This window comes from Podarcis melisellensis, assembly GCF_964234715.1.
Source record: "Podarcis melisellensis genome assembly, chromosome: 6".
Taxonomy (NCBI): Eukaryota; Metazoa; Chordata; class Lepidosauria; order Squamata; family Lacertidae; genus Podarcis; species Podarcis melisellensis.
The window spans coordinates 52,767,984-52,790,925 of record NC_138538.1 but is presented as its reverse complement, the minus strand read 5'-3'; the positions used below and the strand labels follow the sequence as shown (position 1 = coordinate 52,790,925).

Here is a 22,942-nt window from a genome sequence, read left to right as displayed (position 1 = left end):
CCTAAGTCATGTCAACGCCTATTAATGACCCCCGGAGTCACTTCCACTTTCCATCCTTTTATTTCAAGGTACCTCGGACGGGAATGCTATATCTGCATCGATCCCGAAGGGAGGTAATTACTCCGCAGTAGTTAACCGGGCGTACACTTAAACGGCTTCCCACCGATTTGAGATAAATGCACCGACACAAAAGGGCTTCCATGTATTCCAGATTAACTGTAGCAGCTTTTCGCCTAGTTCGATGCAAATGAGAACGCGCCTTGCACACCTACGACTCTATTGAAAGGAGAGGAAATTTGGTTTGGAAATGTGACATTTACTGCTCATCGATGCTCTGTTGAAATGAATGGGACGCACATCCTGCTAATACGTGCTTAGGATCCGAGAGGATAGACGGGAATAAAAAGGCTCTATTTGTTTTTCTTCCATCCATCAGCGCCTCTGAACTTTATGGATCTTAGCTCCGCCAACACAATTCTGCATCTATCTCCAGTGATCGCTCTCAGTCCCTTCCCCAACCGAGCGCCTTAATGCCCCCCTCCGGAATATTAGCCCATCTCCTTCCCATGAAAAGGTTACATATTTGACGGGTTATTAAAAAATAACCATAACTGCGCACTTCAATGAGCCTTTATTCCTAAATAGCACCCCCACCTCTGATTTCCTTAATTGCCCCCACTTCCCTCCGTCTAATATCAAATTAAAGCAGCAAATATCGCTAGTTTATGCCCACACATTTTATTTATTTCTTTCTTTATTGGCTAGGGAAGGATTTTTTATATCCCTTCCCTTTGTTTACCCAGTTGTACCAGACATGCTGCTCCCTTCAGCCATTTAGTTACACGCTCGCACACTTCTCCCCCTTTTCAATATCTCGATCCATTTTATTTTGGCTCATTAAATTAAATTAAGAGCCGAGTAGGTGTTCCATATTTAATGCCGGGTGTGCGGTGGAGGCGGGTGGGCGGGTGAGGGGGGGGCACGCAGAGGAAGCCGGTGGGGGAGAATCGTAACCACCAAGAAAGCTGAAAGAAAAGATCGTTATTCAAATGTGGGCAGTCCTGGCGAATATTTTATTCCTCCTCTTCCCTCCCACGTTCCCCCCCCCTGTCTCTTTTTAAAGCGCATCTGAACGCGCGCCCCCGCGCGCGAGCACGCACACACCCGTCTAAAAAAGCAATCCGGCATGCATTCCAAAGTCCCTCTCTCTGCATATCCCTGCAATAATTTTCCGCTTTCCTTCGATAAAATTGCCAAATAATAATGAATCATTTCATAAATAATGGGTTTAGGGGCTTATCAGGGCAGGCGGGCCACTGCGAGCGCCTTATCTCTCTTGGCCACATTGCTCCGGTGTTCCGCTCTCCATACTAAATAGGAAACTGGACGTGATGTGGGAATGAGATCCCGGCGCTGCGAAGCCACCCAACACTCTCTTTCTCTTTTCTCCTTTTTTTTTTTTTTGCTTTATCTTTTTTCTTTTTCTTTTTTACGGTAGAGGGAGGCGGGGAGAAAGGAAAACGGGGAGAGGGAAAAAAATTGCATCCATCCGCCATGAATAGGCCACAAAATGGCTCCAGCCATTTTCACCAATGAAAAGCAAATGGTGAGTAAAAGAGAGAGACGATCGAGACGCGCTCGAGATTGTTTTCTCGCGGGTTATTTTGTGCGTGCGTGCGTGTTTTTTGGGTATCTTCGCTCCGCAGCCGGCCTGCCAATGGGCCTGGATTAGGAAGCCTTGCCTCAAACAGAGAAGAGGGATGGGAGGCGGCCAGAGAAGTAATAGAAATACATACATACATATATAAATCCCCGCGCCATTCCCAGACTCTGAGGTCGCTCTCGTGCGCACGTGTGCATATACATATATATGCACACACACGCGCGCCCATATACACACTGAGGAAGGGAGGAAAGCAGGATGAAAGAACTATCAAATTATATGGATGTGTATTTTCACTTTATTTCTTTGCCCGTTCGCTGCCTCGGCTTTCCACTGCAAAACCCCTGGATGTTCTCAGGTTAGCTAACGAACCGAGGCAGCTATCCGTCAGTGCAGTTGATCTTCGGCTGCTTTTGCTATCTGGGAGTTGTTGTTATTTTAAAAATTCTCTATTTTTCTTTGTGCTGGAGCCCGTTCCCACCCAGCAAACGGCCTGCTGTGAGTCCAGAAGCAAATGCGGAATAAAGTGGAAGCGGGAGGCGGGCTGGCTCCGTGCGAATCCGGTCCCGCATTCTCTGCACGTCTGCTCCCCGGCACGCGTGTACAGAAGACTGCAGCTGGACGCTATCCCTGTTACTGTAGATAGCCAGCATTAAGAAGCTCAGGCTTGGCCCGGTATTTTAAGGCCGGGAAAATGTCTACGGTGGTGGCTGCGGATCGGTAAAACAAAAGAAGCCAAGCCAGTGCGCAGGCGGCAAACCGAGTTAGCCGGCGGATTCAGGCGCTCAGATCCCAGGATTCAGACTCGATTACCGCTTCTCGTCGCCTCTCTTTTCCCCTGAGATACTTGGATTTGCAGGGATGGGAATGAAATGCGTTTTTTGCGCGGAGAGGTGCGAGGTATTAATGGGAGAGGGATGGGAAGCGTCCAGGAAACACGGCCTGTCTGAGAAGGCGCAGAAGCTCTCTTAAGCGGATACCGAAGTGCGTGGCAGCCTAACAGGCCGCGAAGAGAAGGCTTGGGCGGCCCTCTGTGCGTTGTCGTCCCATGTTTTTCGCGAGAAAGCTAAAGATTTGGGAACAGACAAGGTGTATTCTTTAAGAAAGCTCATTTGGAGCAGTGCAATTATTATTATTTTATGATTATTATTTATTAACTTAAAACAGAACCTATTTGCAGATGGGCAATATTTCAGAGGGTGGGAATTTCGTTTCTCCCAATTCAGATGCTGTCAAGATCTACCGTGTTACAGTATTCAGCTAATGCACGCGTGCATAAAAACAGCGGAAGGCTGAAAATGCAACACATTTCGAACTGTAATTTGTCGCACCCTGCTCCCTTCTTCATCTTTTAGGAATTCCGATTCTGAACATTTCCTGTAAAACGGGTTCCTTAAAATAAAATTAACCCCCCCACACACGAATTTTCACTTAAAACGGTATTTCTGAATAATATAGCCCCAAAAGCCAAGGCGAGGCGCTAGCCTGCTCAAATGTTTCCTTTCTTTTCCTTTTTTCGTTCGGTTTCCTGCAGCCAGCATGCTGGTGCATACAGTATTCTAATTCCTCGTGGTGCAAAGAATAAATAAAATAGACTATCATCTGCCTACTAATACAAGGAGCGTTGTGTGTTATACAGCAGGGCAGAAAAGCGATCAAAATATGTACACCACAATTATGGCATCTGCGCGCTTAGGAACTGAAAGCAAAAGAATACATTGCATTTAGTTGATAGATAGATAGATGGATAGATAGCTGGATAGACGTTTGTGTGGGAATGTAGAAAGGTCTTCTAGGTCCAAATCGGGGGGCGGGGCCTTACCAAGCAGCTCCTCCTCCTTCCCTCTGCGTGTATTGGCTTACACGCAAAAAATTCCAGATCGTGTAGAAGCCTGTACTGAGGCTTCCTCCCTGTAGACGTTTCCACTCGCGCTTCCGTTCTTGATTTATTGACAGACAGATCATGTAAACACACAAGCAGGCTGCGCGATGTCCTGATGGTGAAACCCACATCACGCTTGAAATGCGTGATAACTTTGTAGGAGAGGACGTCCACGGCCCCTCAAGGCTGCTAAGCTATGCTTCAGAACAGAATGGCCTTTACAAGCCCATCGGCTCAGCAGCCTCTCTGCAACTGTGGCCAGACAGATGCCGCAGAATATCTCAGACGTATGCGTATTTAGGCTAGATTACTGCAATGCATTATTACGTGGGGCTGCCTTGAAGACAGTTCAGAAATCACACCGGTGCGAAATTCCGCGGCCGCATTGCTGACGGGCGCGAGATGATCTGAGCGTATAAAATTAATTCTAACGCGACTGCGCTGGCTGACAATTAGTTTCCGAGCTCAATTCGAAGTGCTGGTTTCGACCTGTAACGCTTTGTGTCTCTCGGGACCCCAGTACCTCAGAGAACACCTCTCCCCAGGTGAACCAACCCCAGCCCTGTGATCATCACGGGAGCAATTTCTCCATGTGCCCCCTCTGAATTAGGTCTGCAGGGTGACAACACAAGAAGGGACCTTTTCGGTGGTGGCTCCCAGGTTATAGAATGCTCTCTCCAGGGAATTGCGCCTGATGCGATCACTGGCTGCTTTTAGGAGCCAATCACGAACGTGTCCCCGCCCGCCGACCTTCAGCCTGGAGACTTTTAGCTATTGCGGCTCTTTTTAGTAGGTCAGTTGTGTTAGAATGCTTTTAATGTATATCGGTGTTGTTGTTGTTTTGAATCTTTATATTGGTTTTAGTTTTGCGATTACATTGTAAGTTGTTTTGAGTTTACAGTCTGTAAAAAAGACTAATAAGTCCAATAATAAATAAATAGTTAATGCAGCTGGATGATACTCTAGTTTACAACTCTCGTTTAATTCAATTTAAGCTTTAAATGGTGTCCTGTGCCATCCTTATTATGTCTTAATCATCTTTTTGTAACTCTTTTATTTTGTCTTTTAAAAGCAGCCCCTGCATGTAAATTTTAAATAATTAAATTTGGCACTGGTAACTTATTGTTAGAATAAAAGGCAAGAGGAGAGTACCGCTCTCTTGCCTTTTGTTCTGGCATCCGGTTACCAGGGGTAGACTGCCTCCGAAATGGAAGCTCCGCAGATAACCTTTAATAGACGTCATCTTCCTCCACAAACTTGCGCCTCCTGGCCATCCCTCGATTTTGTAGCAGTGCATATGCTGACGGTGAATTCAGTATGGTGTGTGCGTGTAATCCACTTCTCTCGAATGCTTCTCTCCCTATCCCCCCCCCCCACACATTTTCGCGTTTCATACATTTCTTTCTGGATACAGCGTGCGTACAACAAAACCCCAAACGCAGCTCACTCCTCCAGACCCTGCTAAGACGTGCGCCGGACTTTTTTCGCCACTTATCTGCAATTTGCTGGCCGCTCGCTTCTCCCGCAGTTCCGTTGTTGGACAAAGTCAAGGCTACTGGAGATCCAGGGCTTGTGTCAGGAGCGGAGCGTACAACTACCGCAGGGATCGCGGCTTCCTTCTAAGTAAGAGGAAGAGCCCGACACCTCTCCCCCACAACAATACAATGGGAAGGAAGCGTCGAAGGAAAGAAAGCGATCGTTTCCTTTGCGCCCAAGAGCGAATACAAAAGGCAGGGTACAAAAATAAGCTTCTGAGTCGCACAGGAATCTTCACCAGGCCTGAAGCTGCAAATAATAATAATAAGAAAAATGTGGGTAGGGGTTTTTTTGCCTGCAAAAGCATACTCAATTAGAAGGAGGAGGTGGTAAGAGATAGAAGACTATCCCATTCCTTCAGACTTTTCACATCCCAAAATGTGGTTGGGCAAATATTTAGGGGTTCATAAAGCGAAATTAAATTGTCATAGAATCATAGAATTGTAGAGTTGGAAGGGACACTGAAGGTCAACTAGTCCAGCATTGATGTGAAATATTATGTTATGGCCCATTTGCACAGACACTCATTTCCCTCTGGCTTTCTAGTTAAATACACCCCCTACCCTGTCCAGATCTAAATATCTCTCCTCGCACCCCACTTCCTCGGCCCCATATCCGGGACGGATCCCTCCTGATCCGAGATGCTTCTTCCTCTGCTTCAGCCGTGGCAGGAGGCGGCATCCTGGGCCAGCCCCTCCCTAAACGAAAGCCCCCTCGAGGTAGGAGGAGGAGGAGGAGGAGAGGCGGCCTTGACAATGAGAGGGGCTTTGTGGAGGCAAGAGGCGAGGGGCTGCCGCTGCTTAACATCTGGCAGAGGCGAATTCTACCTCCTCGTACAGTATCAGAAAGTCCAATTAAAAGGAGGAAGGAGGCGGCCGGATTTGGGTGGGTGCTGCTGCCGAGGCAGTTGAAAGCAGGGAAGGGGTCGTGACTGGTCAAAGATAGAGTCGTGCTATTTTGATGGCGTTTTCCTCCTTCTTCATGACGCCCCCCTCCAGCCCCCTACTCTCTCCAAAGCTGCTATCCAAAGATCTCCCTCTTCCAACCCATCCCGGCAGAGGCCGAAGGAATGGAGAGGAAAGCCCCGGTCCCAAACGGAGATTTTGACAACAAGGAAATCCTGCTGGTTTCGAGGGCGTTTAGGACATTGTTGGTGGCGTGGTCCTTCACTGGTAGGGTTGGGCCGGGCTTGGGCAGGTCCGTCTGCCTACAAAGCCTTGAAATCGGCTTTAGATCCCTTGGTTTAAATGATGCTTTGCTGCCACAGCATACGAACTGATTAATTCCGAGCAGCAAAGCGGCAATCGCATATATAAGCCACTTGTCGTATTCGCTGCTGGGTCTTTGTATTAATTCCCTATTTGGGTCGGCCCAGAGGTATCAGGGATCGCCAGATCCATTATATCCCTGCTGGACTACTGAGGTCTTCAGGGAAGTCACTGTTGAGGGGGGGGGGGGCGCGTCCCCGGTGGCTGGGATGATGCTCAACTTGTAACCACAAAGAGTCCTCCTGCCTTCGACGTTGCGGGGCCTCATTTTGTGCAGCTCCCAGTTGAGGCCAGACAAGTCCTTTCACCCCTGAACTTACTGAAGATTGTCGTCGTTTTTCCTGCAGGCTGAATTATGATTTTATAGTTTTAACTCGCGTTCGTCTTTTTATGATAGATTAGGTCTCCTGCACAAAGAGACAACCTCAATCAAGCGCCATACCAATCGTTGAGATAAATGATAAAATACTATCGAGTTCATGGGTCTTATGGGCTGCAGCGTAAGTCTGGGGACAGTCGGGCAGGTCTGAATGCTAGATATTCTACACGTTCTCCATGCTATCCTGGGCGGGGTATAAATAAAATTATTATTATTATTATTATTATTATTATTATTATTATTATTATTATTATTATTTTATTAAGACCCTATGCACTAGGGTCCCTATGCACTAAGGATTCCCAAGGCGTTGGGAATCCTTCTTTATGTACTCGAGAAACTCAGTGTGGTGTTTTGACCTTCGAGGTCCAACAAGCGTAGGAGTTGGGTTAGGCCACCCGCCCTTACTGGCTTTGGGCTCCCCGCGTTTCGCTTCCCGCGGCAGACGCTGGCCTTGCTTGCCTTCCGACGCGCCAGTGTTCGGAGGAGAGCCCCGCTGGGTGGGCAGAGACAACTCCTCGGCCCATCCCCGGGGGCTGTTGTGGTTTCAGTTCGCCAGCAACCAATTTAAGCCTCGGTTTTTCTATGCAGCCGAGCGAGGCGCTGACCGGATTTATGCTCGAGGCGTGAAATTAACAGCCCGCAGCTCAGCGGAGAAAGCCGGACGGGAATAATTCCGCTGCATTTAAGCGATTTAAACGAAACACCATAAAATATGGATTTCTCAAGGCCCCCTTCGCCAATCAGCCCCAATATAAATTGCGTTTCAAACGCCTCTATTTCTTCGTGCTTTGTTTTGTTCTTGCTTTAAACGGGAGCCCTGATCTACTGCTTGCTTAAACAACCCATTCACTAACTAACCAGGACCGCCGGTTTGAGGCTGAAATCCTGAACATATTTCACTCGGTCCTCGGAAACCAATCTCCTTGGATTCAGAGGGACTCCGGGAAAATCAACCCAGCGACGTGGTGTGTGGGTGTGTGTGTGTAGGGGGTGGACGAAGGTTCTAGGGATGTATATTCGGAAGATAGCACCCCTCATTCTCGTGGGACTTGCTTCCAATTAAGTGCATATCGGATTGCCATCTGAAAGGGCTACCTGGTCTTAACCCCCCCCCCCAAAAAAACCCCCAAGTATTTAAGATGAAGCTTATGCCGTAATAAATTTTAGTCTTTGAGGTGCAACAGTACTCCTTTTGGGGGGCGGGGAGAGGTGTCAAGATATATCAGCACGGCTACTCCCTCTGCAAGTATTATGGAGATAGTTGGGAAAACCGAGTTTGGGCTCACAGACAGCTTCCTGTTGTTTGGCGTTTCTGGATCAAACCGGAAGCCATTCCCCACCCCCGCAGCAGTCTGTGCCACCAAATAGCCTTAGAGTTAATGGCGATCCCCAGAAATCTGATGGCTGCAAAGCGGCGGCCAGAAGAGTTGGAACTGAAACACGTTTGGTTCCGTTGATCACAATACTATCGCCGATCGGAACATTTACTTGGAGAAAGGCCTATTGACGTAATCGGGAGAATTCGAGTTAAAATGTGTCGTGAAGCCCAAATATTCGAATTTAACTGGCTGTGTGTGTGCGCGCCCGCTCAGGTTCGGGATAATTCATCTATTTCGTGGAGCTCTTGGAGGTTAACAAATCCGGTTCTCAGAGCCTGGGAGCAGCCGACTTTTGGAAAGTGCCTTTATTTCGCGCTTTGTTGCAGCGAGGAAGGCAAGGCAAGCGTTGGCTAGACGGAACACTCAGGACGAGAGTCCTATTAGCCCCCCAAAGTATTATTAGTTGAAGGCATCGATATGGCTATGCAAAGTTAATTTAAAAGCTGATATCAACCCCGGAGTCGTTCGCGACTGGACTTAACTGTCAGGTGTCCTTTACATTTTTATCCGCAAATACACCATAACAGAATACGTCAGCACTGCGATTCACTCAAGAAACACCCGAGTTTTCATTTCATTTTAATTTTGGATCGGTAGAATAAATAAAAAAGGAGATGGGAATCCAGTTACAGCACTGTTTTTTTAGAGGTTATTACAGACAGGTGAATTCCTTCCTTCCTTCCTTCCTTCCTTCCTTCCTTCCTTCCTTCCTTCCTTCCTTCCTTCCTTCCTTCCTTCCTTCCTTTTCACTCTTCCATTGCGATATGATTTCTTATTACAACCACCACCCCTCATCCCTGGCATTAATGTGGAATGAAAAAGTTTCTCTTCCGCGCAGGCTGCTTCAGCGAATGGTGGCGATTTTCTTTTTATTTCAGCAACAAAGATGCTATGCTGGCTTCCCTTCGTCTCCGTCTCCTTCTCCCCACTGCACAACTCCTCCTCTTTTGGTTGACACTGTCACTCTGCCACCGTCCTCCTCTTCCACCAAATGGTAGATATCTGATCCTCCGGCCGCTCTCCCCACCCACCTCATATCTGTTAGAATGACTTCCCCGAGGCCACCCTCACTCTCTTAGGAAACGCGCCCGATTGCCATGAAGTCCGAAGGGTGCGTGTGTGGAATTAAAAAGCAAAAACGAGATATGGGCAGGTCAGGCAAAGAGTTTTCCGCAAGAGGATGGAGGGCAGGTTGGAGAGAAAATCCTTTCGCTTTCCTGGGGCGCAGGGAAGTCTCAGGGCCGGAGGTTGGGGAAGGGACCCCCTTTGCTCTGCCCTCTTCCCCCGTCTTAGATTCGCGTGGGTGTCCCCGCCCGAGCTTGCCCGGCCACCGAGCCACACAAGGGCCGCGCGCTCTACACGGCGCGCCATGCCAGCCGCGCAACTGTCCTCCGCGGCTGCTGAGCGGCCCTGCGCCGGTGCCCAACCCCTCTGGGCGCCCGCTGCGCTGCCAATGACAAGCGGGCGACGTCGCGGGCGGGGAAAGCGTCGCTTTCTTTCCCGATCCTTCCTCCTCCCAGTCTTCCAGCCTTTTTGGGGGGTTGGAAGCTCGTCTCGTTCGCCCTTCTCCTTTCTTCACCCTGCGCGCAATTTTCCTCCCTCGTCTCCCTCCCCGTTTCATCTTCCTTCCTTCCTTCCTTCCTTCCTTCCTTCCTTCCTTCCTTCCTTCCTTCCTTCCTTCCTTCCTTCCTTCCTTCCTTCCTTCCTTCCTTCCTTCCTTCCTTCCTTCCTTCCTTCCTTCCTTCACTTTCCCTTTCTCCTCCTTTCCCTCCCCTCCCCCGGCCCCTCCCCGCGCGCCCCTCACGGCTCTCCTCTCCCTCTTTCTCCCCAGGATGCTGATGGAGAGGCCCCCCAGTGACCCGCCGCGGGATGCCGCGCACGGAGCCGGAGCCGCAGCGGAGGGCGTCGGCGAGCCGGACTTGGGCTTGGGTTCGGGCAGCCACAGCGTCGGCGGTGTTGGCGATCGGCGGCGCGGGGGGATGGCCCTCCCGGGGGAGCCGGCGCTGCTCAATGGGGTTGCCAAGGAGACAGGCCGGCCGCCCCCCTCCCCCGGCCCGGCGCCCCCCGCCGCGCCGGTGCCCGTGATCGAGCTGGTGCGCGCCGGGCGCCCTATAAAAGCCGCGGACGCGCCGAGCGGCGCCAGGCAGAGCCAGCGCGAGCGAGACGGAGGCAGCAGCACCAACAGCAGCAGCAGCAGCAACAGCCGAGCGCAGCGCGCCGAGCCGGCCAGCGCCCTTGCCCTCGCCCTCGCCACCGCCACCGCCGCGGGCACAGGCACGGGCACGCCCCCCGCCGGCGCCAGCCTCAGCAGCAGCAGCAGCAGCAACGCCAGCAGCGACGCCCGCATGGTGCAGCTCAGCCCCACGGCAGCCCCTGCGCTCCCGCTCCAGCCACCTGCGCGAGCCATGCTCTACGGCCTCGGGCCCCCGCTCAGCACCGCCAGCAGGTCCGCCGCAGCGTCGGGGGAGGGAGAGGGGGGGAGGAAGGGACTTTTCTGCCTGGGCCATCCGTTCTCGGCTTGGTTTGCTTAGGGTCGCCTTTGTCATATGCCACCATTGTCGAGGATGTCCTCCGGTTTCACAGAATTGTAGAATTGGAAGGGAGCACGAGGGCCCTGCAGCGGAGGAATATTTTGCCCAGCGTAGGCTTCGAACCCACGACCTTGAGTTTAAGAGTCTCATGCTCTCGTTTGGGGGCTTTGCCATGTCCCCACGCTTCCTCTCTCTCCTTCATTTTTCTTTTACAAACCAACATCTATTTCTTTCCCCGCTCTTTTTTTTGTCCTCTCGCCTTCTTATGCCCTCTGAGTGCCAAACCTGAGCTGTGTCTGCCTTTCCCTTTTGTCCGCTTGCCATAGAGAGAATTGATTTTTTGCCTTACTTGCTACGAAATTAATAGCCGCCACCTTCATCTATAGGCGCCAGAAGGAAACAGATTCTCTCTGGTGGATCGCCTGTTCTCTATTGACAATCAAATTCAGTTGCCCCTCTGTATACGTCATTTTCTAAACCACAATTATGCATCATTTTAAAAACAATAATGATGAAGGAACCCGTTGACTGCCAGGTCTTTTTTTTTTTTTAATGCCATTTGTTAAGTGTACGGGCTAGAACTGTAAAAAAGGCTGTGCCGTGAAATGCCATTGAACTAACTAGCATTACTAACCAGCAGACGTTGATAGCCTTAAAGTAACAAAGGTAATGCTAGGGCTCTGGATCCCTCTGCCACCCTCGCTCGCCGAGAAATTGTCTACAGTGGAATAGATCAAAAACAGAGAGAAAACATTTCCTCCCAGGGATTATTCTGAGTGTTTAATCAATGTGTTGCCTCCATTAGTTAGGAAATTGTTGAGGTTCCTTTTCACTGCCTGCAGAAATGCAATGCAGTTTAATCGCAATTCATATGTATATTAAAAAGCTCTGTCATGCCAGGGCCAAGCCTTCTTTGAGGTTAGTAGATGCTTCCACAATGATTTCTTCCCCTTGTTACACAAATCCTTTAACCCTGGTAAGCATCCCTTGGGCTTAAAAAAAGGTGCTGCAAAGTATACCTTAATTCTTCCATTAGAAGCACTCTGAAAGTGCTTCAGGCCCGTGTGTAATACATCTGAATCCGAAGAGCATCTTATTTAGAAGGTGAATGGGTTTCAGGGGAACTTACATCCAAATAAATGTGCTTAGAATTGCAGCTCAAGGTTTCTCGGTGTGTGTGATGAGCATCTGTAATATGTGCATATATGTGCAATGTTATGAATGCTCATCACACAATGCCCCCCTTCCCACACTCACACTCTCTCTGCATATGCTCAGCTGAATGGAAGTACATTCAAAGACTGCCCAGTGTCTTCAGCAGAGATCTCCCTTGCAGTACTGTACTCTCTCTCCTCATTTTCTCCTGTATTCTGCCTCTTGCTTTGCAGTGGTTTCTTTGGAGAGCCAGATAACTTCTCAATGTACAGCAACAACCGAGTGAAAAGAAGACCGTCCCCCTATGAAGTGGAGCTCTCTGATGGTGAGGAAGCTTTTTAAATTTGAGTCTCAAGAACTGTGATCTGCTAGTTAATTTCCTGTTATTTTTGTGCTGGCGGGGGGATGGGGGACAGACAGATTATGGTCTACAGGTGGAACTTGCAACAAAACGTTGTAGTAGCAGTCCTTCTGCTCAGCGTTCCAGCCAGCCACACCTCCTGTCATGCTTCCTTTACTCCACAGCATTCCATAGCCATTCAGCATGCTGAGTTCTGCTTGGGCTGTTGTCCTGCTTTCAGGTTTTCCTCCCCCCTCCAAATGATTTTTGTACCTAGCAAACATTGAGGTTCCCCCAAGCCTGGTTTCACTTCCCTCTTGTGTGTGGATGGTGTGTCATTTTGGCGACTTAAGGATCTGCATTTGGTGAATATACGATGCCTAAGTACATAAATCAGAGGTAATTAACATAGTTGTCGAACTCCAACTCCCATCAGCCCCAACCAGCATGACTAATGGCCAGAGATGATGGGAGCTATAGTCCTACAGCACCTGGAAGGCACTGTGTTGGCTTCATAGTGGTGACAATAGCAATAATGGGAAAGTTTTAAAGTTTTACTCAGAGCAGATCCATTGAAATGAATAGGCATGACTAAGTTAGGTCCATTAAGTTCAGTGGTTCTTCTGCTCTGAGTAAAGCTTAGTTGATGACCACCCTAGGAGGGAGAAGACAATATTTGCCTACTACATTGCCCTGGTCCTGTATTTATTCATATATTTAAGCACTAAGCAAAGCCAGTTTTTGGAAATCAAAGGAGCGTAGCAATCAGTGTCGGATGGGGTTTGAGGGGGTGAGGCCTTTGGACCTTCAGCTGGGTCATGTGTCCAGATGTTCTGGAGCCTTCAGGGCTGGACTTGGGTGCAGAAGCCCAGGGCCTCAATCAGCAGAACAAGAAGGAGGGTCCTCTAAAGCAGCAGGACTGGCTGACCACATTTTGAAGCAATACACAATACTGTAGCTGTGAAAAATGCAAATTCCATGGGATTGAAAATAAAGCTGCCGATATCGTGATGCTGTTATAGGAACCTATTGTGTCCAGTTCTGGCCACCTTACCTCAAAATGGATATTATGCAGCTGGAAAAAGAATAACGAAAGGACAGCCAAAACGATCACAGGACAGGAGGAAAGGTTACAACACTTGAGCCTTTCTTTGTTTAAAAAAACAAAAAGAGATGAGTAAGACAGGTGGCAGGATAGAGGTGTGTAAGGTGTGGAGAAAGTGGAGAGAGAGAAGTCACGCTCCCTCTCTCTTCATCCCCTGAAACTGAATGTTGGAAGGTTCAGGGCAGACAAAACAATGTACTTGATAGAGCCTCATTAAACTATGGCATTTGCTTCCACAAGAGGCATCGATGGGCCCCAGCATGGATGGCTTCAAAACAGGATTAGACAAATTCATGGAGGAGAGGGCTTATCAGTGGCTACTACAGATGCCTATGCTCTACCTCCACTATCAGAGAAGGCATATGCCTCTGAGCACCAGTTGCTGGAAACTATGAATGTGTATATACTGGCCTTGAAGTTCATGGAATAATTTAAAAGCTGCCTATGAGCAAAAGGTTGATTTTAGGCTTCTTTACACCTGAACCATGTGAAGCATCAGTGTATACTTGACTGGTGAGATGTTCCTTCTTGGCTTATATATACTGAGGACATGAACTTAAGCCCCAGAAGTACTACTAGCCTGTCTGGACTGTGTATAAACTGGGCATGTGTTCTTGTAACCACCAAGCTGAACACAGCCCAATCAGTCATGTTCAGATTCTCGACAGCCCTTTCGTAGCCTTAGGTAGGCAGCCATATGACAAAGAGGGTATGCCTTAGTGGGGCACAACTTGTGCAGGTCGAGAATCAAAGAAGCCAAAGTGAGGATGCAGAACAGGTTTTATTGATGTGGGATAATGACATGAAGTAGAAACTTTGTTAAAAACCCCTGGAACTAATTCCATGAATGGGACACATGCTGTCACCCACACCTCATTTGCTCAAGAACTGCTAGGGAGAAATTGGGTTATTGTGACCACGGCAGCCTGATAATCCCAGGGTAATTAACTGGCAAAATGCCATTTGGAGGTCAGAACTCCTTCCCAGTGAGAGGTCGCCACTTACAGAACATGGTGAGGATTTGTAATGTATTTCAAAGCAATAGAAATATCCAGTGGTCATGTTCTTGCCGCTTTTTCAATCAATTATGTTTAAATTAGGGATCAAACAAAACTAAAAAAAAAAATCACCTGAAAAGATTGAAATATATCTCCCACCCTTTTAATATTATATTTTAAATATCAGATTTGACATTTCCTCCATCCATATTGGCAAAGTGGTTGCTTCCTTGCTAGCTATGCTGCTTTACATACGCTTAGTAATCCTCAATATTCACATTAACAGTCATGCTGGCTCTATTAATGAGCCCATTTTTATATTTCATCAAACATTTGACTTTGTCTGTTGCTAGCTCAGTTGTTCAACTATTGATATTTCCACAATTTATAGAAGGACTGGATATAATGTGAATGCCTCATTGAAAAGACACAGGGACAAGCTATTTGACATGGCAATGCATCACCATCTTCAGTAGCTTTGCAAGGATCCTCTGTCTTTTAAATGAGAGTTATCCTGTGGCAGTGAGGGGCTTAGCTTCTGCCAATCTGTTCATTTAGACCAAACCAACAATTTACATGGAACTGCTGCCACATTGGTTCTAGAGCAGTCCTCATTGAGGCAAACATGTAAAGTGGGGACATGCAGAGGCATAGCCCATCTAACTTAGTATTGACAAGTACACAGACTGGCAGCATCTCTCCAGGGTTTCAGATAGGGGTCTCCTCCAGCTCTTCTTGGGGATTGAACCTGAGACCTTCTGCATGCAAAGCAGATGCTTTGCCACTAAGCCACAACCCTGGGTTGGGAGGCTGCTAGAAAAGCAGTACAATGAATCCACATGCCAGGGCTATTAAATTATTCTTGCAGGCGTTTTCAAAAACTGGGATTAATTTTGTGATGGATTAACTGTGTGGTATTTCTGTGGTTCTGTCACCTGAACAAGCAAAGAAAACAAAGCAGAAAACGATCAACCCCAATGAGCCCTAAGCCTACAGAAGCCCAAACCAACAATGATCCTAATATATTTGATTTAATCCATTCTAAATGCAGTTTTGCATTATGTCAAGGGTGGCCTGTGGGCTGCTTTGACCTCTGGGGACCTCTCCAAGGGCCTCGTGCCAGTGACCTAAAAAGTGTGTGGGGTGATCAAGAGGCTGCCCTACATTCACATCCACTCTCTCCAGTACACCCACACACCCACACACACTGCTGAGGTTGGGTGGGATTGAAACCATGACCCTAGATAGCAATCTCAGGACAATTTTCCACGACTGAACACAATTTTCCCTGTACCCTCCTTCTTTTCACCCCTCTACAGCAGAAACCTATGGCGGGTACTCCTCCATGCGACAGCAGAGTCCCAATGCTGGTGAGGACATCATCATTATTTTTTGTTCCGTTGCTGCCGCCAAATTCTCAGGGGCCATAGGGAAGAACTTGGGGGAGGGGAGCTGGGCTTTTGGTGAACTACCCCTGCTTTTCGTCCTCAAAGGCAAGACTTGGGAAGTATTTTTAGTCTAAAAGATGTGCACCAATCAACTGGCAAAACGCCAACTTGTTCAGGGAAACTAAGGTAGAACTTTGTGATCTCTGTGATGCGGTAGATTGGATGTGGTACACTGATGGGACCAGGACTAAAAAGTTGGATTTGTATCTGTGGGATGAGAGTTCATATTCCATCTTATTTATGAACTGAGATTACTTCAGATGTGCCTGCAACACATGACTTTCTCCAAGGCCAGGTAAGATGGTTGGGGTTCCTGGAGCAGTTCCCCAAACAGAGACCCTCTTTCATCCCCAAATAAATGCATGAAATCAAGTTCACAGGGTAAGGCTTCTGGTATATTAAAGAAGGTGGGGAATCTTTTTGGCTCAGTGGGCCAGATCACTATCTATCTGCAACCCAATGTATCAACTTTGACAGTTGGGTGTGGCTTGTTGGGAATAGCTTTGCAGGCCAAACTGGGACCCTTGCTGGCCCTAGTTAAGTCTGTGGGCCAGAGATTCTCTACTGTTGCTGCAGTAGGTTGATCTGAAGTATAAGGTCTGGGGGATAGAGAGTTGCCTTCTCACAACTTTTTCACAGCTACCAAGTTTGTGATCCAATGAAAAAAGCTCAATGCCACCAATGCCCCCGTAACTTAAGAAAAATGTCTCCACAGTCAGAGTTTTTAGGGCTTAGTGCTTAGTTCAGCCATCAAAACTCAGGATATAAAATTTAGATTGGCAGATCAATTTGGATAATGCTAGATTTTTATTTCTTCTTTTTTTTAAAGAAGTTTTGCTCATGGGTTGTGAAAAATATCCTCTCAGTTTGAGCGCTTCAGTGGAAGTAGATGTAATATTTGTTTTCTCAGTCATGACATGTTCTTAAGATAAGCCCTCAATATTTTTAAGCCATGCATAAATGGATCTGGAACAGGGCCAGTTTCCAGTTTTACTGCCACTCTTCTTGTCATGAAAACTGTTAGGCAGGTGGAGCTCCTTCTGTTGAACCTCATGCAAGGAGGGATTTATAATCTGTATATGCACAAGGGCACAAGGATCTCAAATACAGGGTCGCCATATTCCCAAAAGTTAAAATCCGGAAAAGTTGTTGACCTTTGGGGAGCATCTTCCAAAAAAAATAAGTGTTTTTTAAAGCATTTTTTTTAAAAAAATATTGCTCTAGTTGCCATACATCTGGATTCCCCCCGACATTTGGCCGATTCTGTGAAAATCCACCCAGACGCCATTTTGGCAGTCCATTTCCTGGACATATGGCAGCCCTACTCAAATAGGCACCTCCTGGAATACCAGTCCTAAATAAATCCTTGACACGTGTCTGCTTTTCTCAGCAATTGCCCATCTCTACTCTGAATAAAGAGACAAGCTATGTAATTTTGTATGCAGAGATGGATGCACTGGGCTATTTCTTCCTTGCAACATATACATCAGGAAACCGGTCCTTGCAGAAGCACCCAGGCATATGTACAGGGTGGTGCTGTTGGGGAAGAAGACAGTCACTCCAGGTTTCAAAATAATTGTATATTAAGTGTGGATTGTCAGGAGGGAATTGGCTCTTGGTGTGACTAAAAGCAGAGTGTCTGTGAGCATGTGAATAATTGTTTTTCTTAAGCATTAATTTACCTCAGTCCAGGCTTGGTGTCAGCACCAGGCCACTGCCAAAGCCCTAGTACTGCATCAGAGGTCACTGACAGTGACGTCTGCCCTGAATTTGGCATTTTAAAATTTCCCACAATGCTTCCAATATAGCCTGACAACCCCATTTTGTGATTCCTTTAGTGGCCCATGACAATGTTCTGTCAGGGGCACTGTGTGAAATCTAAAATGGAGCCTCCTAGCAGGATGTCATTGCCAACACGTAAGTCTGCAGTGCCCACGAATGTAGAAGACCCACCAGAGGGCAATTTGCAGAGTGCTCCTTGAGTCCTAGAGTTGACCCCGTCTCTGTCAAGTCCATTCACCTGGGACAAAGGCATCTGGATCAGAGGGCAGGGGATCCATTGATAATTTTTTTTGCCTTAGTGCTTATCCCTTTGCAAATTGAGAACCAAAGCCAGCTTTGAGCAACAGCTTCCTCCCCTTAATACCTATCGATTCAGATTTCCCTGTTGCAACAGTTGACCTCATTACATCTCCAGCCCCCTGACTTGAAGAGACCCTTGATACTTGACTGCCCGCTCAATCCAGTTACCCTTCACCACTGCCACCAGTGCTGCTGATTAAAAAAATGCCAAATTCATGCTGAATGCCTAGTAAGTCAAGTATGTGTAATCTCCTTCATCTGCACAGTGCATAATTCATGCAGAATATAAGGGTAAACATTGCTTATGGAAAAGACAGGGGAATGACACTTGCTACTGCCTTCTGCTGTAACATGTGGTGATTCTTGCTCTTATGCACAGGGTTTTCCTGGTCACCTGGGTTGGCATCGGGAAGGAAATTCCCCCCGCGGCACAATGGCAGACACCGGGGCTTTTTCGCCTTCCTCTGGAGCATTGAGCAGGATCATCTGTTAGGATCAGGTGGGCGTATCCCACACGATCAATTTCCTGCTTCGATTGTTGGGTGGACTAACTTGTGGGGAACTGCTGGGTCCTAGGCCCCTTTCCCTTGGGAGGCAACTGCCGACAGGCATTGCACTCAACTAAATCCACATTATTATTTTTTAAATTCTGCTAAAATTGAGTATGTGCAAATTGCTGGAAATGGGTTGTGAATTAAAGTTATTGGGCTGTATCCATTTCGGTTTTGCACTAGTGGAAATCACCTCTGTTTGCCCAAGATGATTTTTACTGATCTCTAGGAGAAGGTGGCTTGTTTGGAGGAATGGAGCAATGCCCCATCAGCCCCTTAGTCAGCTCCCACCTGCCTGTCATCTTTTGTATAGTGAGTCCAGAGAGGGGCAGTGTTGGTTGTCAGCTTCCTCTTCATTACTCTCAGGTGGAATCTACACACATATAGCTGAATCATCAGTGTCATCATTATGGAACTCAGCAATGAGGTGGATGGGGCAAAACTAGAATTAGTTGGCTCTGCCTGTTATTGGGCATGGTTCCACCCACTGTGAGCCACTCTGCCTTCTGCCATACCAGTCTCAATGGGCACCACAACTGATCTCTCCTACACACTGCAACCCAGGTGTCCCCTGAAAAGTTGCTTCTGATGGTTAGGAGACCCTCCTGATCAGTATGGAATATGAACCAGAGGGTTGCAGAAGATGGAGGTCTTTTGTGTACGTGTGACAAAAATTAGGGGCCCTGCCTTGCACAAGCAGAAGCTTTTTTTCACTGGAACAAAGCCAACTTGGGATGCATTCTGTACCAAGCAGCTGAAGTTCTCTCTCTCTCTCTCTCTTGGCCCCCTCCTCAACACTGGGCCTCAGTTATAAGAGTATTTGGTGGATCTTAAGGGCCCCAATACACATAGCATGTGTCATATCATGAACACCAGACCATCCAACTGGGTGTTATGATTTTTTGTAATATGAAACAATTCATAGTCTGCATAATATTTGTTTGTTTTATATTTGTTTGATTTATATCCCATCTTTCCCTCAAGGAACTCAAGGTGGCATATATGCTTTCCCGCTTCCCCATCATATCCTCACAACTACCCTGTGAGGTAGCTTAGGCTAAGAGACAGTGACTGACCCAATGTTGAAAAGTGTAAATTTAGCACCCACCACCAGCAGCATGCTATAGATGATTGAGATAGCAGATAGGTAGATGATAGATAGATAGATGGATAGATGATAGATAGATGATAGAGATAGTGTCTCCCTGAAGTGCTGTATGTATATTCCTTTCTGTTAAGGATTCTCTGATTAGTAGCTAGCCAAGTTGCACTGTGGGATGAGGGCTCAGGTTATGTTGCTGCAGAAGAGATTGGGTTGAAATATGAACTGATTATAGTCACACCTTATTGTGTCACACCTTATGAGAAGAAAGAATTGGGCACCTCTCTAATTTCTGTCTCCCGTTCCAGTGATGAAAAGTGTACCTGGCTGGCTCTGCTAAGATATCTACAGATTGTACTGTAGGAATGAAGGAGAAATCCAGTCTTTATGCAACCTTATCTAATTCACACTTCTGAAAAAATACACAAACTGAAACATGGCTGTCCTTCAAAATTTGCATACAGAGAAATGTATTTTAGGGGAAATGTACAGTAAAATGCTGAGTAATTTTTGTGAGGTTTTTTAATTCAAAAAATTGCAAACTAATGCAGAAATATGGATTGGATTGGATTGATTTTTATTATGGCCATTGGCCCATCACACGACAGTTTCCCATACCACCATAATGTACTTGAACCTCCAAATTTAAAACCTCCAAAACTTACAAAAAACAGACAAGAACCAAAGCAAAACAAAAACAAAAGACCAACATCATACATTACAATAAATTTGTAACATAAACATCACCCTCTGCTCATAAATTAATAGAAGACATCAATGGTGATAATACCTAATTACATCCTAAAACATAGATCATGGTTTAAAGGGATTATCCGAGCCACACAAGAGTCCGTTTCTCTTCTTTAGGGATAGGACGCTGATCAAGAATCTGGCAACCATGAGTGATCTTAGGGGGTCATCATCATTTAATAGATATCTCAGTTTGGCTTCAGTCGTATCATCGGCAATTCCCTTAAGATATTGAGCAAGAAACTTGCTCCTGGCCGATAAGTGAAAAGCACAATCAAGAATTATGTGATGCAACGATTCCGGTGCCCCACAATTACAATCACATAAGAGCGATATCTGTCCATTGGAGAATCTATTTCTCAGCACGTTTGATGGGAAGGTGTTGAATCTTGCCTTTACAAAGGCATATCTATGAGCCGAAGAAGTTAAGGAATTCAAATAGTTTGGGAGCCTTAAGAGGGGTAATAAACCAAGGTTTAGAGGTGAGCAGGTACCGTTGCCCAAGACCATTTTCTGCTGCAAGTCCATCTCCTCTAGTTTACAGGTTACTGTTCTTTTAGCTGGAACTATGTCCTGCTCTAGTAATTTGGATGGGGAGATTCCCATTGCTGTAATTTTCAGCTGTAAATTTTTTACCCATGGGCTCTGGAAATCATCTCTCCACATACATTGTATCAAGTACAAGTTTGGGAGATTGTGCCATAGAGATAACCAGTGACAAAGTATGTGCTTCCACAGAGCGTTTTCCAGGAATACAGTGTTAAGTTCCATGCGTAGCAGAAATATGGTGAACTGAAATTAAGATGGGGAAAATGAGAGATTCATCCATCCCTACCTGAAAAACCACACTTTAATAAGTTGTTTCAATGTGTTCATGTTACTGTTTCCCCATGAATTCTGTCACTGCTAAACTTGCATTTCTTTTTCTTTTTAGGTCCTCACACAAAGGTGGTCCGTCGAATATTCACAAATAGCCGGGAGAGGTGGAGGCAGCAGAATGTCAATGGAGCTTTTGCTGAGCTCCGCAAGCTTATCCCAACTCACCCGCCTGACAAAAAGCTGAGCAAGAACGAAATCTTACGCCTGGCTATGAAATACATCAATTTCTTGGCCAAGCTGCTCAATGACCAGGAAGAAGAAGGAAACCAAAGGGGTAAAGTCAGCAAAGAGAGTGCCCTCGTGCAAGAGGACCTTCTTCAGGACATGTTGTCTCCAAACTCAAGCTGTGGAAGCTCATTAGATGGAGCAGGAAGCCCAGACAGTTTCACAGAAGAACACGAACCATTAGACCCCAAGCAGCACACGAGAGCTCTCCACCATTCTATTCTTCCCATTGAAAACAGTGCGCAGCGATGATGAACCTGCAAAGAGGCACAGGCAGGCCCTTGAATACATGGTATCTGGAATTTATGCATGTCCTTCACCCCCCCTCTTCTTGAATTGAAAATGGGTACTTCCCAAGTTTTCCTGTTGGCTTGAACAAGAGAGCTGCATAACAAAACACAGATGGATCACATGCATCTTCACTGACAGAGCATTGATGGCCTGGGAGGATTTTCTTGTTAACTCTGTGTTTTTGAAAGAGTTTAACACTCAAAGGTGGAAATATGCAGCCATCTCATCTTGTATTCATACAAGGTTTAAAAGGGATTGGCCTGACACTCTGTCCTTCTGCAGAGTTATCACTGTTTCAGTATTGTGTTGCCCCTCGTTCCCTGTCATCTGTTCCAAGCATCTTCCATTACATTGTGCGTCCGTGGGGCCACGAAAGCCCTTAAAAACCATCCCTGCAGTGTGGTTTTTCTCCAGCTCACTTTGAGAAAATGTATGCAACTTGTCTGCCTTCACTCAAGAGCTATGCCTTTCTTATGGAAGAAAGGAAATAATCCCTTGCGAAGGAACAGCTGACTTTGTGTTGTGGGTTTCTCTGAATTTTTTTAAAAATTAAATCTAGCTCAATTTTGGGTTGTTTGAGGTCTTGTATTTATGATGGCGAAAATCTTTTTGTTTAATTCCAACCTGCAGTATCTGTTGAACTAAAAAGGTACATCAGTGAGAGTTTGTTTCCCAACTTCTGACATTTCATCACAGTGATGATTTCTTCTAACCTGGGTGAGCAACAGCATTTCCTTGGAGTTCTTATCTTGGGGTTTCCTGGTTTTATTTTTCCTGAAACAAGTGCGACGAGAAATTGTGTGTGTATGTAAATATATATTTATATACAAAACTGGTATAAACCACGTTTCAGTAATGCACTTTGACTTGTTTGGATTTACTTACGTAAAAGTCAGGGGGTCACATGAGCCACTAGGAGCTTCTCCTGCACAAGATCTGTGGAAATGAATGGGAGTTGCACAAAAGCATATCCATGAACCATATTCGTGGTTGATGCTGTTGGTCATCAGAGTCAGGCTCTTGCTGAGAATGGCAAATGGCCAACTGTGCTTGTTCCGACATGCTAAGGGTGCCTCCAGATGGAGTATTCACCCTGACTTGCTTGTGGAGAGGCTAGACAGCGTATCAGTGCATTCCCCTATCACAGATGGCTAGCTGTGTTAGTCTGCCATAGATGAAGCAAAATTAAAAACTTCCTTCCAGTAGCACCTTAGAGACCAACTAAGTTTGTTATTGGTACGAGCTTTCGCGTGCATGCACACTTCTTCAGATACCTATGCATGCACACAAAAGCTCACACCAATAACAAACTTAGTTTGGTCTCTAAAGCGCTACTGGAATATTTGGGGGTTTGTTGCACAAGACCTCCCAAGCA

General features: G+C 46.7%; 1 protein-coding gene across 4 annotated transcripts; it reads left to right on the top strand.

Annotated features, from left to right (window-relative positions):
- The first annotated feature begins 1,529 nt into the window (after nt 1-1,529).
- On the top strand, nt 1,530-22,427 carry TAL1 (TAL bHLH transcription factor 1, erythroid differentiation factor). 4 transcript variants are annotated; one of them, XM_081914009.1, is made up of 5 exons: nt 1,530-1,606; nt 9,942-10,556; nt 12,030-12,121; nt 15,559-15,609; nt 21,107-22,427. In XM_081914009.1, the coding sequence occupies exons 1-5, from the start codon at nt 1,593-1,595 to the stop codon at nt 21,526-21,528; spliced, it is 1,194 nt and encodes a 397-aa protein (XP_081770135.1). In that variant the 5' UTR covers nt 1,530-1,592; the 3' UTR covers nt 21,529-22,427. The 4 variants fall into 4 exon arrangements, with proteins under 4 accessions (XP_081770135.1, XP_081770133.1, XP_081770132.1 ...); XM_081914007.1 differs by lacking the exon at nt 1,530-1,606 and adding an exon at nt 9,200-9,409 and having other exon boundaries at nt 15,562-15,609; XM_081914006.1 differs by lacking the exon at nt 1,530-1,606 and adding an exon at nt 9,200-9,409.
- The last annotated feature ends 515 nt before the right edge of the window (nt 22,428-22,942 follow it).